Source organism: Ammospiza nelsoni, chromosome 5, assembly GCF_027579445.1.
Source record: "Ammospiza nelsoni isolate bAmmNel1 chromosome 5, bAmmNel1.pri, whole genome shotgun sequence".
Taxonomy (NCBI): domain Eukaryota; kingdom Metazoa; phylum Chordata; class Aves; order Passeriformes; family Passerellidae; genus Ammospiza; species Ammospiza nelsoni.
The window spans coordinates 14,605,506-14,623,154 of record NC_080637.1 but is presented as its reverse complement, the minus strand read 5'-3'; the positions used below and the strand labels follow the sequence as shown (position 1 = coordinate 14,623,154).

Here is a 17,649-nt window from a genome sequence, read left to right as displayed (position 1 = left end):
ATGTAGACTTATTAATCTGTTCATTATCATTTCTCTTTCCTTCTATTTAAATGAATGAGTAGTATCTTTCATTTAAGAATGCTTTATTGGAAGATTAGTAATCACTGAAATCATGTTATGATATTAACCCTACACATCCCAGCTTCTCCTGCTTCTAGTGTTCAAAATACAGAGGGTAGCTGGAAAGGGAAATGAAGAAGGGGTACAAAAAAGGAAAAAAAACTAGTTTCTGCTTAAATATTTTGCATGCATTTCTTTTCAAATTATTATCAAAAGAATTTTTAAACTGGTAAATTTGGAGGATATGGGATAAAAAAAAAAAAGAGAGATTATTGCATTTACTTCCTCTCTGCAGCTTCTCAAATAAGATGTAGGATTTAAATTTTTTTAGAAAATCAGAGATAACTTGGATAAAAAAGTGCTTTAAATGCAGTTGAATGCAGGTATTTTTGGGCCAGTTTCCACAAAAAAACCTCAGTGAAAATATGAAAGTATGTTTGAATATATTACACAGTAATTTCATATCATTTCACATCAATCAGATAATAACATTTCTAGATAGAATTTACATGATTATAAGTGGCTATTGTTTGTAGAATATGGAGCTGCAGTATTATATTTTGGGTCTTCAGTTCTGGTAAGCTAAGGCATGAGCTCAAGTAAACTAAGTACATTGCAGGTATTTTTTTTTAAGCACAAAACCAGTTTTGGCAATACACATATGATTAATAATTCAGCTATGTGGTGGAGAAGAGCTTTTTGTTCCCTTAAAACTGTGCCTTTTTTATGCACAACTTCAGAAAAGTGCTTTAGAAATTTTCTAGTTTTTTATGTAATGTTTTAGTCAAACTAGCTCTCGTATTCAAGGGTATGATCTACTTTTTTATATAAGATAATAGTTATTGAGAATTAGCATTTTAAATATACTGGTAGCTGGTGACACATTGATCAGTTTATGTAACAAGAGGAATGAAATCATGCTAATTGATTTTGCAGGTTTTTGTTTTGTTTCCCCCTCCCCACCAGGGTTTCATTGAAATGAAGAAATTAAGTGTGGCATGGTGCAAACAACTTGACAAACTTATGTTTGGATAAAGATCTTAATTCTTGTTTACAGTGCTATGGATGATGATAAATTCATAAGGCTTCTTGATACTTCAATGCAGGTTTGGAATGAAATTGAAGAAGACAATGTAGAACAAAGGTATGCCATGGCTGCCCAGAAATGCAGGAATACAGTAGCTGGCAGTATTGGTGATTGGTTTGTGACAAGGCAATTGCATGGCTAGAGCTGAACACAGTGGAGAATAATAAAGTTATCAAGGGCAGGAAAATTATCTTTTACTTTAGCTGTGGCATTTGACAATCATATCTATGTAGATGGATGGTAGGAATGAAAAATTCCCGTGTGAAAGGTCCTTGTGTCACACTAGAGGTCAGTGTGAAAAATCTAAACCTTTGCACAGGATTGACTCAGTTGGCTGACCTTTAGCATCAGCCAAATAATTTTCTCATCCATGCTTTTTTCCTTAATTTAGCCTTTTACTCCTGCCCTGTCCTTTGTAATTATTCAAAGTTGTGTATTTTCCATGTAGAAATTGTAGATCTGAGATTGCATATGCAAAACTTTTTACTTTTCTTAAGAGTACTGTCAATTTCTGGACTGGTATGAATTTTTTTCCCTATATCAAAAGTTTCTGAACCAGTAATTGAAGGACATAATGTGCATGGTAGTCACATGCTGGAGAAGATTGAAATAAGTGGAATATCTAAATATGAGGTCAAAATGCATCCAGGTTGTAGTTGCATAATATTCAGAATACTCTGATCAATATTGTTTATGAATTAAATTTAAAAACACCATATCATACAAAATGGTGAATTTGTGCTATAGAAAATTATTCCCAAGTGCAATTTTTACTTAAAAATTATTTTATATTTACAGAGAAACTGAGCCATACAAATATTTTTAAAAGTTTGCACTTCTTTAAGGCTATTTATTTTCTAAAAAAAGAGGACTTGAATATTTTTGACAAATATACACATGGTGTTACGCTAACAAACAGCCATGCAACATATATCTTACATAATGAAGAAATTGAATATACAAGACCTACTCTATTTAACATATATATTGAAAATATACAGTCTTGCCAATAGTTAAAAAAGTTTTTCTTATTTGGCAGTATATTTTTTTACAATTTGTTCAAATATTCCGTTTGATGTGTTTTGGTGAATACTGAAATCTAGTCAGTGACAACCTGAGGTACTAAACATTTCTGTCTTACTTCGCTGTCTTCAAAGGTAATCTTTTTGCTCCTTTTAGGCTCTATCCATGAGTTGTGTATTACAGCGTTATTTGGCATGGGATCTGCTTCCACTATTGAAACAACTCGCTTTTTCATCTTACTTTTCAGAACTTTCTGAAACTTTTGCCTCGTGAATGCGTAAAGTAGAGGGTGAAATATTGTTGTTCCATATGCCATTACTAGAAAACATAATCTCAACTTTACCAAAAGGTCACTTGGGCCCAAACATAAGATAGTGGTGTTTAAAACAGAGATGGGTGTCCAGCAGAGGAGGAAGGTGGAGATGATCAGAAGGGACATTCTGAAGACTCTCTTTTGCCGTTCTCGCCGCTCCCGGTGCCGTTTCACAGCTCGGCGCAGAGCAATTATGACGGACACGGAAGTCCTTACACCAAAGACGACGTTTTTTCCTGCGCTGCTGTGGGACATATCCGTAGTCTCATGCTGCGTGGTCAAAGAAATAGTTTTTTTCTTTCTGTTTTTCTTCTTTTGTCCTGTTGTAAATCTTGTACCAATCCGAATATTTAGGGCCTGGAGTATTTTGGTGTATGTAATTAGCATTACTACAACAGTGAAGAAAAATATTGGGATCTGAACGAGAATGTGGTAGTACATTCCTAGCTCAGTGTGGTACTCGTTTGTACTCACGCACAGAAGTGTCTTATTTTCCCAAGTGCTTGCACTTTGGAGACTGAAGAAGTTGACTTCAATGAAAGGAATCAGGAAGGAAAACAGTGAAATGATCCATATTGATGTCATTAATATCACAGCCCTTCCCATGGTCAGGATTCGATTAGCAGGTTTTACAGAGATGTCGTATCGGTCCAGCGTGATAGCGAAGACGTTGATTGCAGTTGAAACACTTGCAAAAGAGACACAAGCCTCATGGAAGCAGCAGATGAGAGCAGTGTTACTCTCCAGTGAAAGCAGAAGGATAACTATAGTTAGAGGAATACATCCCACACAAATTATTACATCAAGTACATGAAGGTTCATTGTAATTATGTTACTGACAGAATTGATTAAGTTGGATTTCATACAGTAAAGTACCAGAACGGTGAGGTTGCTGCCAAGTCCCAAAACAATTTCTAACATCAAAAATCCAGTGAGAGAAACTTGAAAGCTTAATGGATATGACAGTGGTTGGTACATGTTGGTATCGATGTCATCAATGGCATCTCGAACTGTAATGTTAGATTCGGACTGCATGTTGACTTCCAGAATGGGGGACAAACACATTCTTTTGTTGCAGCTGGTTTTTCTCCTGAAAGGTGAAATAAAATATAGAACTATTTGATTTCTTTTTTTAACATTTATTGGAGATAAATGCTGGGGAAGGAGGAGGGGGAAAAAAAACAATATTCTTACCAAACTCTTCATTTACAGTATATTTAGAGCTTTAATTGGCATGGACTCAAAAGCCTGAAGATCTAGAATAAGGTCTTTGCTTTTTAAAGAAAGCAGGATTTGTTTGAAAAAAGAAAAAATAGTGAAAAGTTTCCACTTAGGGAGGCAAGCCTTTGTTTATAGTGATGTGGTTTTTCACAAAGGGCTCATTTGTTGAATAAACCATACTTTGTGCATAGCCTTTGTATTGCTTTGAGGGTCATTTTAGAAGAATGTTGTTAAGTATTAACAAATCAGTGATCAAGATGATTTTAAAAAGCTCTTGTGGAAAAAAAAAGTGATAGGAGCATGGAGCACTGTTGCTTATGTATCATAAAAGGGATGTTTAAATTATTTATGCCAATTTATCCACCTCTTTCTTGCAAGGTTTACGGTAGTGCTGTGGACTGAAATGTGATGTTCTGTAATTCACCAGTTTTTTAGAGAGTTTAAACCTTCTGTTCATTTTAATCTTCTGAGCATCTATGTGTATGATGCTTGCCACTACAACAGCTTTATATAAAGTATATATAATTTCAAATGCAGAACTTATATGGGTTTGGGAAGTTGAGTTTATTACAATATACTACATTTCCTTTTTCTGATTTGAATTTTCAATTGCTTCAAGAAATCTATGCCTACATGGAATGGAAGAGTATTTGATTTTAATCCAAAATATATTTAAGGGAATAATTTCAGCAAATAATATTTAAAAAGAAAATTGTCTTTTTCAGGTTTTGATTTTGGTTTGTTTTTTTTTTTAATTTAATACAAACTGCAATTAAACCAAGCAGATTTACATACATAGCATGTTTCTCTTAGAAATAAGTAAGGATCAGAAAGGTATTTATTTTATCTAGCAGATTTTTTGTGTTTCATCTGCTTAGTTTTACACATGCGGCTAAGTTCTAAATATAGCATCTGCATGTAATACCTGATGTTTGTATGATTTATATCGTCAGCCAGCTCTTGAGTTTGTAATTGATTGGATAAATAAAAGAGAGTTTATTCAATTTCTTGTTATGGTACTGGAGGGCTTTTTCCTAGGTAGCTTTAAATTTAAGAGGGGACATATTTGGCATGAAAATAAATTTGGATGTCGACCTTTGTTCTATTCTGAATACATTAAAATGGATAGCACTAAGGTGAACAAAACTGAGCTCTTTTAAAATGAAAGTATGAATTAAGCACACTTGGGATACAGTATGCAAATGGATTTCATCTGCGGTTCTGAAAAGCTTCAGTTGAACAATACTATTAATTGCAAATTGTATGATGAAAATTCTCGGTATTCTTCAACAGCTATTTCACATGTACCTCTTAAATAAAAAAAGATGTAAATTAGAATGTATTACTCTCAGGTGTGAAATGAAACAAGAAATATTTCAAAAGCTCTGTTTCATTTCTAATTTAGGCAACCTCTATCTGTCTTACATTAACCCTCAGGGATATGATCTCCTCTTGCGTGCTGTCCTGGCTGTGAATTGGTTTCAAGAAACCATTCCAAATGCATTGTTGAACAAATGAAGTTCTTTTGTGTTAGCAAAAGCCAGGAAGAAATCAAAAGCAGATCTGCTAAAACAAATTACAGTCTCACCCTCACATTACAGCGACCGAGTTTTTGTGAAAGCAGACAAGCTCAGCTGTGTTAGGTCGCCATGAATAGATTAAGCATCACCTCCTGGGTGCATTGCCTGGGTTTGGGAGCAGAGCTGTGTGGCCAGGAGCTCGTTCCCCCAGCACCGTGGGGGCACCTACCTGTTCCTGTGCCTCAGGGGCCTGGCACAGCGTGGCAGCAGCTGGGCAGAAACCGACACATGCTGTCACTGAGAGATTTCTGACACGCACTGTGCCCTGGAAATCAAGTGGTAGCTGAGCTCTTATTTCATTTCTTGCAGGTTTTTTTGTTTTCCTTTTTTTTGTTCCTGCAGTTCAGCAGCAAAAAGTTCTGATTAAACATGGGGACTGCTTAATTGCCTCAGATACTTCTACAGACCAGGGCATATTCTGTGTCTGTTCTGAGTTTCAAGCCGGCAATAACAAATAAACCTTCTTTTAAGTGATGTTAATTTCCTTCCCCTGATGCATTTTGTAGAAGCCTGTTTTTATTTTCCAGGTTTAGAGAATAGTATTTTCTGATTTCAGTTTTCAGAGTGTGTGTAGACATCCTGAGTTTATGGTTGCGTATTTCTTTCTGTGATATTCCTGCTCATTACTTTTGAGTGATGGCTTAGTGAAAGAAGTTGCTATACATCATAAAATCCAGTTCATGTGCTTTGAGAGTAACCATGGGTTACCTAATTTGGTTTATTTTGATTTAAGGAGAATACATAACATCATAAAATTGAGAGAAAAATATCCATTAGTCATTATGACAAGTAAGTTATTTAATGAGTAGTATAGAAAAAGCTTGGTTAAACCTTTATTCAGCTTGCTGATGAAGTATGCATATTCTCCTTTTGGGATTTCATGTTTCATTGTCTCTTCATGCATCAGTAGTTTCCACAATTCTGGTTTTAAATTATAAATCCCTCTTTAAGAAATGCTCACCATTTTAAGAATCAATCATTGCACTCTTCTTTTAATGAAAATCTGAGCAGATGTGTTAGTCTTCCATGTATATTGTTGAAGTGTCATGCACGGAAATGGTAATGCAAGTGTGTTCCATGTTTTGTTTTTAATTCCTTTATGTCTTAAGAATACATTTTAGGGATGCATCCTGCTGCTCGTAGGTCATACAGCTACAAAGATACCCGGTCAACTGCATTCTTCATATTGTCAGTAGTAAAACTGAATTAGTTGCTGCATGCCCTTGTGAAGGGGAGGAAAAAAAAGGTTAAAAGTAGGGCTATAATTAAAAAAAAAATTAGTAATGCAAGAATGTATTTTCTAATATCAGTTATTTAATGAATAAAGGATCTCTAAAAATGGACTTTATAGATTACATAGAAAATCAGTTTGCCTGCTCTCTATTTGCTAGTAACATCATATTCTTCTGCCAGCTTACATGAATTTAGGTTTTTTGGACAAGTTTCCTGTTATCCAGATAGTACAGGTTACAAAAAAATCCTGGCTAGAAGCAATAACTGTTGGATGCAGTGTCTGTGACTAAAGCTAGAAAATGTAGTTTTGTAGCTCTGGTGAGCAGGTAGTTTATACATACAACTCTCTTGTTTTTTAATGAGAAATTGAACAGAGTTAATGAGCCTTTTAAAAAATACGCTTTTGTTTAATTTGCACACTGTTACACTTTTGTTTCTTGAAATAGATGTTTAGCAAATCCATGCTTTTAATAAATGGCTTGTATGTATACGATAATGAAAGAAATAAGTTTAAAAAAAAACAACAAAAAAGGGGGATTTCTTGAGCAATCAGAGATTAGTCATATTAGCCAACCTTCATAAAGCAATAAGTATGCACTAATTACAGACTGTCTGATCCTTCGAAGAGTAACTGAATAAATCTGAAGCGTATTTAACTGCCAATATTTGGAAATACTGCTGAGGGAGGAAAAGCATATTCCCGGTTGCTTTATGTGGTTGTTTTCCCAATACTGTATGAGCTTAAACTGTACTGTCTTCATGTTGTACAAACAAAACAGTTTCTTAATATTCTAGAAGACTTTCATACAGAATAACATTTTTCTATCATTATGTTTTTAATGAGGAAGGGGAAATAGCATTTAAATATTTCCTGGTCTCAAATATAACAATATATTACTGCTTAATATAAATTAAAGCTGATCTCTTGCCTTTTTATTCTCCAATTTTTAATTTGATTTAATGTTACTTATTCTGCATATCATAATAAGGAACAGGTCTTACCTCCACTAAAGATTTGGTAAATTCTCGATGCAGGTGAAGCAGTTCCAGGTTGGAGGGATTCATTTTGTTCACTTGTTAGCAGAGTAGAAGGGAAACAGGGTAATAAGCATATCTTCAAAAAATGACCTTAATGAAAATTTGTGCCTGTACTGTGCCATTGTTTCAGCATACTGCTCATGTATACAATTGCTTTAGTTCTGGTTTACAGGCTGCTGCAGTCTCCCACTCTTCCTACGGTAGAATCAATAAGCATCTGAAAATACATAATGAAAGTAATTTAACATACTGAAGGCTTCTTGTCTCCAGAGACACCACGGAGATTCAGGCTTTCTAAAAAAGAAGAGCAGTGCTTCTGAGAGGAAAGCTTGCGATGGGCAGCTTTTGCAGAATGACAGCCTACCTTGTCGCTTCTCCTCACTGCAGAGAGATGCAGTGCATTCACTAATTTTGATTGGTCAGTGATGTTGGGCTTTAATTGTGCTTCATATATGGGATTGATGCCCTCCCTCCCCCCAATTTATATAAGGATTCTTTTATAAAAGGACTAAATTTACAAATGATTTATGAATTCTGGAATATATTAAGGGTATGCCTGTTTTATTTTTACCTTTTCACTTTTTACTTTGTGTACACTGGAAACCACATGGCAGTGAGGAAAAAAAAAGGGATTAAATGGTTATTACTTTAAAAGCTTACTACAGTCTATATTTGCCTACTTTCCATTTCTGAGCTTTTTAGGTGTTTGAGTTTTTTGTTTGATTTTTTTGTTTATTTGTTTTGGTTGGTTGATTTTTCTTGTCTTAAGAACATTCTGAAATAATACTGCCTCTTTAAGCCATGCTGAATTTCACCATACATGTTTACATGCAAGTGGTCATCTAGGTTTTGTAGCAATAATTTATATTCAGGATAACTTGATACCTACATGTATATTAGGAAAATTTATGCTAGGATGCACCAAGATTATTCAGACCCTGGTAATTATTCAGACGTGATAATTTGGTTGATTCATGATCAGAAAAAAATTATTTTTAGGATCCATCACTATGTACAATGTATGTATAGTTGTGGAGGTTATTAATTTTGGTGAAATGTAAACTTCTAAAAAAACTTGCATGTTCCACATGAATTTTGTTAGAGACTTGACAGGTTTTTGTAAGGATGTCTTTCTTGCATGATGTTCTTGACCTTCACTTTGCAAGGGATGTCTTTGTTTTCACTTTTTGTTTTGTCACATATTTCTGAATCTGCTCTATCAGTATAAGCAATGCTCACAACCGCGTAATGAGAAGTGTAGCACAATACCTGTTTTAATTAGTAGTGGTGCTAAATAAATCTTGGAAATCATTTCAGCATAAACCCGAAAACCATATTTTTCAAAATTGGTTTGCTGATACAATTAGTTTAAGAATATCTGAGTATAAAATGTCCTATAGGTAGTTTATAATCTCAGATGAGTGTGGGACTTTTTTTCACCATGATTTAAAAGATTTTAAAGGTTTTTTGTAAGGTGTGATAAAGTACTAAATGTTAAATACGTAAGTAACTTCATACATAAGTAACTGTGTTAAGATGGTAGTTTGGGTCAAATTTTGATGCAGTCCTCTGGTTTTAGACTGTTAATGCAAATACATAATGCAGTTGTGTAACTCAGATGTCTTTATTTCTTTTCTTTACTTTTTCTTTCAGTCAGACATCCAGTATATTATTTATCTTTAGGTAACAGCATGCTTTATTTATTTTTTAAAACGGCTTCGTATCCATCCAGCATGCTTCCTGTTCCATACTCTTTTGCATTCAGAAACCATGTAAATAAAGGTTGCAGAAACTTTGAAGAGAGATCACTGGGTACCAGCTGGCTATGCTCAGTAGCAGCTGATTGAGCCCTTTGAGCTGTCTCTGTATCATCTGCCTCTCAAGAGCTTGAAACCAATGATACCAGCATAGCTCTTAAAGGTGATGTGATAAAGAGGATTCCCGAAATGAAAGCATAAATACCAATATATTAAAGAGATTTACTTGCTTCACTTTCAGTGTGACTAAGGATAAGTAAGGAAGCCTGTCTAAATTTAAACAGATGAATCTCCATCTCCCTTTCTAATTCTTCAATGTGTGCCTTGTGTGCCTGAACAAAGATGGAGGTATTGGATGAGCTGTTCTGTTAGAAAAAGATGTACACACGGAGGAAGATTGTAACAGGATTTTGGGTATATCATGAATATATGGTTCAAAGGCAGGCAAAAGGGTCACAAAAGACTACCTATATGACAGGAGGTGATATTGGCAGAAGTTTTATCTGCAAAGTGTTTGAGAGGAGTGATAAGGAGCTGAGTTGTGAACATATATTAAGCTTAAGTTTTCTGGAGAGAAAATCAAGAAAAGAAGCAGTACCATATGGAGGCAATCAGGAGTAGGTGGATGGATAGACATGCTTATAAGCCATTGCTGTGCAGATGCTAGTTAAGATGGTGTGAACAGATGACTTCATCCTCAAAGGGTAGATAGGGAAGAGTGGGCAAAAGGAGCCATGTGCAGGCACCCAGCATAAACAGAAAATGTGCTGTTCTTATACCTGTTTCTATATCAGTACAGATGGGAGAAAGAATTTGACTGGTATTTTGGCTTTTAGGGTAGTGAAAAGTGGGGTGAAAAGGTAATAAGAAGGTAGAAGTATCAGAGAACAGCAGGAGTCCTAAACCAGGAGACTGGTGATGAAGAGTTTCAGGTTTGAGAATGGCAGCACAAGGGGAAAGGAAGATCCAGATGGTAACAGAGAATAGACTATGAAGGGTTGAGGCTGCTGGGTCTGATGTGGGGGGAAAAGAAATGCAGAGAGGCAGGAGCTTGAATCAGAGTGGAGCACAAGGGTAATTTGGCATGTGCATGTAAAGGGACACTGGGTGCACAGGGGTAGAGATAATGGCAATTGCCATAACACACACCCCTGTAGCACTTCTCAGTTCAATTCAGGAGTCATAGTTGTATGTGAGAGTATATTTTTCTGGTTTGCTGAGGGGAGGAAATCCAGAAATTTGCAAGTTGTAGTGTATTTTTGGTCCTTTTATCTACTGTCTTACTTTCTACACAGAGAAGTAATGTCCCAACATTGGCTGCTAGTGCATTCCCTAACCATGGTAGGTCATCTCTAGATCTGAAGGTCAAAGCTCTGCTGTTTAGTTTATAAGATCACCTTGAATCAGTTTCTTGAACTGCAGTGCTTTAAATAAGCTTATTTTGTTAAAAAAGACTCATTAGGTTCAAAAGGTCAAGCAGGACCAAATGAAGTACCCAGTTCTAATGTTTTTCTATCAGAGTCCTTGGTTTTGGAGCTTTAGAATTCTTTTAATGTGTTTTATAGCTTAACTTTACATAAACCTACTGCAGGCTACTTTAACATCCAGATGTCATGGACCTTCTTCATGAAGATCTTTATTGGCACAGTTGTGAGACTGTGTCTGCTCACTTCCCTTGTTCTCTACATTATTCTTTTTTTCTTCCTGACTGTTTCAGCAACACTTTCTTTCCTTGTACTGCACATCTTGTTTCCTACTCTGAATATTGCTGCTCATTTAGTGACTATTTAGAATTTTACTGCGTCTGGGTCTAAAAATGTCATCTGTTTTCATATTAGCAAGAGACTTGAGATCCTAACTCATACAATTTTTTTAGTGCCACATAGTGTCTTTAGAGCTCAAATTGTTTTAGAAAATGAATATTGTGTGGTTTTGGATATCCTGCCCTGGGATTGTTTACATCAGCATTATTTACATGGTGCATCTGCACAATTCCAGCTAGATACCTCCTCTGTACCTTTCATTTACCTACTCTGAGGAGTGCCATGCCCAATTCTAACCTAGCTCTTCTGAATATTTTGTGATTTGTATTTATTCTAGCAGTTTGTGAAATATATCTAAAATAGTTTCTTACCTTGTTGTATCTCAGTTTCCTCAATAGTCAGTTGCAAAGAGTTTTCTTAGAATATTGATGAAAATCCAGTAATTTCTATAGTACCAAGGGAAAAGAAGCAATGGATAATAGCTGTTTGAGTCTGGGAGTTGTACTCATGTGCCCTTGTTATGCTGAATTCGTAAATGTGTTCTGCTTTCTACCTGATACTGAAATTACAGCTTGCTGGTCTGGATCATGCTGGAGCATGCTTTTATGGAAATGGTGACTCTTGACCCGTACACAAGATCTAGACATAAAGGTTTTTAGTCATAAAGGTTTTTATTATTATTTAGGAGTGATATAGTGAATAGATGACAAAAATTCTGTTAGAATTTGTAAATAGTACTATTCTGACTCGGATGGTAACATGGTCTTTTCTTTCTTTTGGTTCAAGTACTTTATTCTCATTTCTTTAATCTCTAGAGAACTGATCTAAGGCTGTTTCCTTTTCTGCAGCGAGGACTGGCTGCAGAAAAATACAAAAAATTCATTTTCTGTTCGGTGTCTTACCCTAAAGTTTATTTCTTTTTCTCCCTTACTATTGATTGCCATCTTGCTTTGTTTGGTCATTCTTATAATGACTTATTTAGGTTGGGTTTTGTGAGGTGTTTTTTTTTCCACTTTTCTGATATTCATGTTTCCCTTGACAGAAAACAGTCCTGCACATGGGACATTGTTGATCTCGGTTCTGCCGCTGTAGAATTACATCCCTGGAAAAATCTGGATTTTCCAGATTAATTGTATGTTGTTTCACTGTACTTCCTCTTGTATTTACAAAGATGAATACCTTTGGAAGCAGCACAAAGAAAAGTATTTTAAAATAGGCATAGAATAGATAATATATAAATTAAATATTAAAAATATAATAGTATATATATTTTGCATGAAATAAATATTTTATGTATTTTTATATATAATGTGTACATATTAATTTTCAAGATGCAGAGTTAATGATAGCGTAGCAGCTTAAGTATGGAAAAATTAACTACTTTTGTCATGGAATAAGAATGTATTCTAAGATTCCTTTGGGTCTGTATAACTGTTAGGCGTAGGTTATTTGTTCTGTAGTATTCTATGTTAAAACAATTATTGACCTTTTCAGCACTAGAAGGTTCTGTACTCATGAGAAAACATGTAAGTTAGAGAATGCCCTTTAGCTATTAATACCGAACATGTATCTTGTTTTAGTTTTGCACAATGAGGTGATACCAAAGAAGAATTGCAAAACCGTTGCTGGCTGTCACTCATATGTAGGGAAGGCATCCTTTTTGTTTCATAGCAATAAATTTGGTGAAGTAGTACAGGTAAATCATGGTCCTAGTGCATTATTGCACAATTATTTAAACATTTTAGTAGAAATTAAAAAAATGCAGCGTCAGTTACGCTCAGCAGGGAAGTATGGCTGGTAAATTTAACAGTAATTTAAATAACATCCGTCTCACTCCGACTTTTCTCCATGGAGGTGTTTTTTTCCTCTAATATAAACATTCATAATGAGTGGTACTGTATGTTGTAGTAGTTTTTGGCAAAAGTTTAATTAGTGACTATAAATTTAATTATATTTTTAAATTTTTCTTCAAAATTGTAATGCTGCTATGAATTTGGTTTCTCCTTCATTACAGTTATGCTTTGACTATTCTGAGAACTTTAGACATTTCTGCTTTTGTAAAATATTCTTAGTTCTAAGTTGGTAATTGTTACTGAATTTTAGTGAGGATTTTCATTATTATGGAAAGGCTTTTGGAATTCTGACATTCTATCTTTTGTATTGCTTTGAACATAGAAATAAAAAAGGCACATGCTCGCATTGTGTGAGCTTTGTGAAAGCTTGCCTGAAAGAACATTCATTCCCAAAGTTGCAAAGTGGTTTAGCATAGTAGCTGAAATGTTCTGGAGCCCGAGTCCTGATGCTGTGTAGCTGTAGAATGAGGAAATACTGCCTTGTGGTTTGAAGTCCCCTGGATTGCTTACCTTTCTTTCATGCAGGTATTTTGCATGTTGGAGAAAGTTTTCAGTGCTGTTGCCTGCTGTTGGTTGGTGCCCAGCACCTCCAAGTCCCAGCTCCTGGCAGCTCTGTGTTTGTGCATTGCACAGCAGCCTCCATGTAGACCTGTCAGGGAGTGTTCTGCCTGGCTGATTATGTTGCTTTGGATTGGGAGGCAGCTGAAGTTAACATGCAGGGTTGAAACTTCAGGATCAGGTTCAGGATTCTCTGTCAGATATTCTTGTTGTGAAAGTCATGAGTAGCCAGGTGTGCAGGATGGGCAGCAGCAGGAGCAGCACTAGCTGCCCTGTTACAATCCCCTCATGCAGGGGTTTGGTTACAGACCTTCCTGCTGCAATATCCTTTAAGTGGAATTGCTAATTTAAAACAAAATGAGAAAACAGGAAGATTTTCTCTAGAGTTGTTTATTCAGCAGAGATCATGGATAGACTTTGTTTCTAGTAATTTTGTAAACTAGAAAGGCGGTACCATTGTCTCTTAATTAAGAGAAAGTGTTCACCTGGTGTGCCTAGTGGTGAGCATTGTTCTAGCTGAAATTAAGAGACAAACCTTAGGATCTTAATTGCCCTGTAAGTAAAGAGTGAACACAACATGAATAGGTATCAGCTGTCATGTCCTTCAATTCTTTTAAGGCTAACACAGCAGTGTAAGGGTTACCACAAGGGTGACTTCATATGTGTCAGTCTCGATCAGGTAGCTGCTTGGGCTTGGCTGATTCAGTTTGGAAAGACTACAGAGTGTGTGAAAAGGAACTAGTACGCTTACTACCCTTAAAATCAAAGTTCAGTAACTCTGCATGTGACAGGAAAATACTTTGCCTTCTTCAGACAACAAAATAAAACATAAAGACGGTAGTTAGATTCCCCCCCTTGTTGTGAATGTCTGATATAAGCAGTTTAAAATATTGTCAGCCTCTGTGTTTGGTTCAAATGTAGGAAGTTCTCATCAGTCTGACAGTGGTGATATTCCACAAATTAAATTCTCAAAATCTGAAAAATTATATACCCTACGTTTTCTTGTCTGATTTTTTTAAATGATAAATGACTTGGTTGTTCCCTCTTTGCCACCTTGGTTCTTCAATTGTTTTTATGAGGTTGTTCAGGGAAACTGATAGAAAATCTGTTTATGTAGTGCCATAAAAAGACATGTGAGAGAAGTTTAAATAGTTTAATAAGCTATAATGATAAATGCATAATAACATGGAAATTGAACTAATTTAGTACAGTGTGTTGGCTTCACATTTCCTCTACTAAAAAAAATATTCATTTGATTGATGTGCATGTTGATCTAAATTTAGATTTGTGTTGGTATCATATTCAGTTTATTTTCGTTCTTCCTCTGTTGTTTGGGTTCATTCATTTTCATAATTTGTATCCGTAATATAGTTTAATTTTTTTATTGATTATTAAAAAACATCTCTTACTTTCTTAAGGGGATAAATGAAAGAAAAATATAAACCCCTTCATATTTTCTGGGTTTTTAAAAAAAATGTATCTATTGTAGCTGTAGAATCTAAAATAAATACCTAAACTGAGTAAAAATGCATGCATACACATGCATATGAAGAACTAATTTTGTCTGTGAAGCTCTCAAATATCAAGGATTTTTGTGCCTAAACCATAGTTTCAGTTTTTTTCCATCTTCTAAAGTATTTTTAACCTCACTGCATAATTGTTGTCTTTGAAATCACTTACTGTAATACTGAAGCAAACCACAGCCTTTATGAAAAATGCTTTCATTTGCTGTTTTTTGGGAGAAGGCTGAGAGCAGTAGTGTCAGTGGTATGTCTGAGGAAGGGAATGCTGTTTTGCACTGTATATGGTTGATGTCTGGAGCTGGCTTTGCAGTCATTAGGCTTGAAGCGTCATGTTTTATTTTACTAATAAAATTGTGTGAAATTTAAAATGGCTGTTCAAGACGTTTTTATTGCACCGATGGATGATGAGCAAATACAGGTTTGTGGAGAAAAAGCTTGTCAAATTCTTCAGCAGCCTTCACTTATGATCTAGGTAATCAATTAAAACATAGGTAGCATGAGTTGTAGTGGTAGGGGCTATGAAGTGTAGTCTGAATAGGAAAAAGGAGAAATGTTATGTGCATTATTTCTGGTACTTTTCAAAGTGAGAAGCTTCACTATTTCTAGGTAGGCTAGCAGCTCTGCAAAATAATACCTTGGGTTAGGAGCTCGTGGAGGAAATGTGGAAGGCGAGGAGTAGCAATAGCAACAACCCATCAACAGGAAAACCTTGTGAGTTATTACCTACTGCCTGCCTGTTACTGTGCTGTCTTTCTAAAAGAGAAATTGCCATTCTGACACAGGTAGAGATCTTTCCTAGTTCTCATTCTTTCCACAGTAGATCTGGTGCCCAGTGAGAATTTATTCCCTCTGAGAGACAGCTGGATATGGAGAACATTATTAATCAAGCAAATTGGTTTTAATGCGAGGAAAGAATGAAAGGAGAGGAGAGCCTGCCCTTTGAAAGTGCTTACTACTTTAAATTTGCTGGTTGTTAGGCTTGAAATGTTTTTCTTTGAAGTTGCTTTATGTTGTAATGCCTTTTCTGTGGCCTTGCTGCTGAAGTAAAAGGAAAACTCAGCCTGCTCTGTTCCCCCCATGGCAGTTGGGTTTTTACCCTGCAAATTTTATATATATTCTTCAGAAACCTATTTTGTTTGCCACCATCAAAAAATTCTAGGCATTTACCTGTTTATTGGACTCTTGCTGTTATCCTGTTTAATACTCCCACTCTGAAATCTTGAAGCTGGGATTATCTCAATAAGCAATACAGGTCTAGGCTAGAATACTTCAACAGGGATTTTCCTATGTTGTTTGTGTGTATCTATATGTAAGAACTCAGTGGCTGTTGGACTGTTGGTTGAGTGCAAACCTTGATAAATGTTGCAGGCTGTGTTGATAGCATTTGTGAGAGTATAAAAGCCACTCTCAGTAATCTCGAAGCCTGTAGGCAAAGCAGTTATTACAGTATACTTTGGGGCAATAAAGATTGATAGTAGACAGAGTTTTAGTTTGTATTCAGTACCCTTAATCTAGAGCGAATTTATATGGACAGTTAGAGATAGTATGGATTAACATTTAAACTAAGGATTTTAGCTTCTTTGCAATGTCCATGACCACAATGCCCGAGCGTTGTGTGTCTGCTTCATAGTTTCTGTTCACATTATTGTATTTTGTAGAACAACAATTTGGTTATGTCCTAGATCCCTAGCACAGATCTAGAAAGGCTGTCTGTATTTCATTTATCTGTCCAGTCTCTGTAATACAAAATCAATTTCTTTTTGAAGAATGCATGGACTGTAGAAATTTTCCACATTTATTCTCTTTGCAGATCTTTAAGCACAGATTTTTAATGACTAACTAGACTTGACAAAGTTAAACCAAGGAAATGCTTTGGAGTAATAGGGAGAGAATTGGGGTTTGAGTGGAAAAAATAGTTCATGTATCTGTCTCTCAAGATATGAATTTTTTTTTTCTAAAATAAAGTAATGTGTTGGCAAAGTCAGAATATAAATTATTTCTTGTGCTAACTTTACTTTTATCTAAATTGCTTTAAGCCCTCAACTGCATTGGAAGAGGGATGGGGGGAGCAAAACAAACCTTCAGAAGATGCAAATAATTAATGAGATTTAAAAAAATGTATTGATGAAACAGTATAGAACTCTACTTCATCATCAATCTTTTCAAAATTAAACACCCCCCCACCTCTGAAGAAACAGGCCTTGCAGTATGCATAGATTATTAAACACAGGGCAAAAATGCAAAATTGCGTTTCACCTGTAATTTGACATTGAGAAGTTGTTGCTTCCGACATCAACTAGCAGGTTAAATTAAGTGTAAAGATGCTTCATAAATAAAACCTGTAACAAGCAGTACCATGCAGTTTAACAACAGTTAACCAAATCAATATTAGGAGTAGAACAAACTGGACATTATGTTTTTTTGTGTGGTACTTTGGGTTCTGCCATACTGACAAGAAACTGTTACTAATATATTAGGTGCCTTGTGTTGGTGCATTTCCCCTTTTGTCATTCTTGCCAGTGCCACCTTAGGTGTGCGTGATGTGGCAGGAGGAAGATGAAAAGACGCCTGTTGAGGATGAGCCAGGCATGGAGTTAGTTGCATGAATATTTGATGAGAACTAAAGGAGTCACACACAAG

The 17,649-nt window shown here is 35.5% G+C and overlaps 2 protein-coding genes across 5 annotated transcripts in view; one reads left to right on the top strand and one right to left on the bottom strand.

The window, feature by feature from the left end:
* Nucleotides 1–17,649, top strand: part of COG5 (component of oligomeric golgi complex 5) — a 174,228-nt gene that overhangs the window by 27,014 nt on the left and 129,565 nt on the right. The gene's annotated exons all lie outside the window — the stretch shown is intronic.
* GPR22 (G protein-coupled receptor 22) lies at nt 1,915–7,970 on the bottom strand. Of its 2 annotated transcripts, none has more exons than XM_059473324.1 (3): nt 7,920–7,970; nt 7,520–7,772; nt 1,915–3,573 (listed from the first exon to the last, which is right to left on the bottom strand). In XM_059473324.1, exon 3 carries the CDS (start codon nt 3,546–3,548, stop codon nt 2,247–2,249), a length of 1,302 nt encoding a protein of 433 aa, XP_059329307.1. In that variant the 5' UTR covers nt 3,549–3,573; nt 7,520–7,772; nt 7,920–7,970; the 3' UTR covers nt 1,915–2,246. The 2 variants fall into 2 exon arrangements, with proteins under 2 accessions (XP_059329307.1, XP_059329305.1); XM_059473322.1 differs by lacking the exon at nt 7,920–7,970 and adding an exon at nt 6,246–6,506 and having other exon boundaries at nt 7,520–7,908.

What these genes read in the sequence shown, in the direction of transcription:
- GPR22 (XM_059473324.1), bottom strand. Translation starts at nt 3,548, where the DNA reads ATGTGTTTGTCCCCCATTCTGGAAGTCAACATGCAGTCCGAATCTAAC.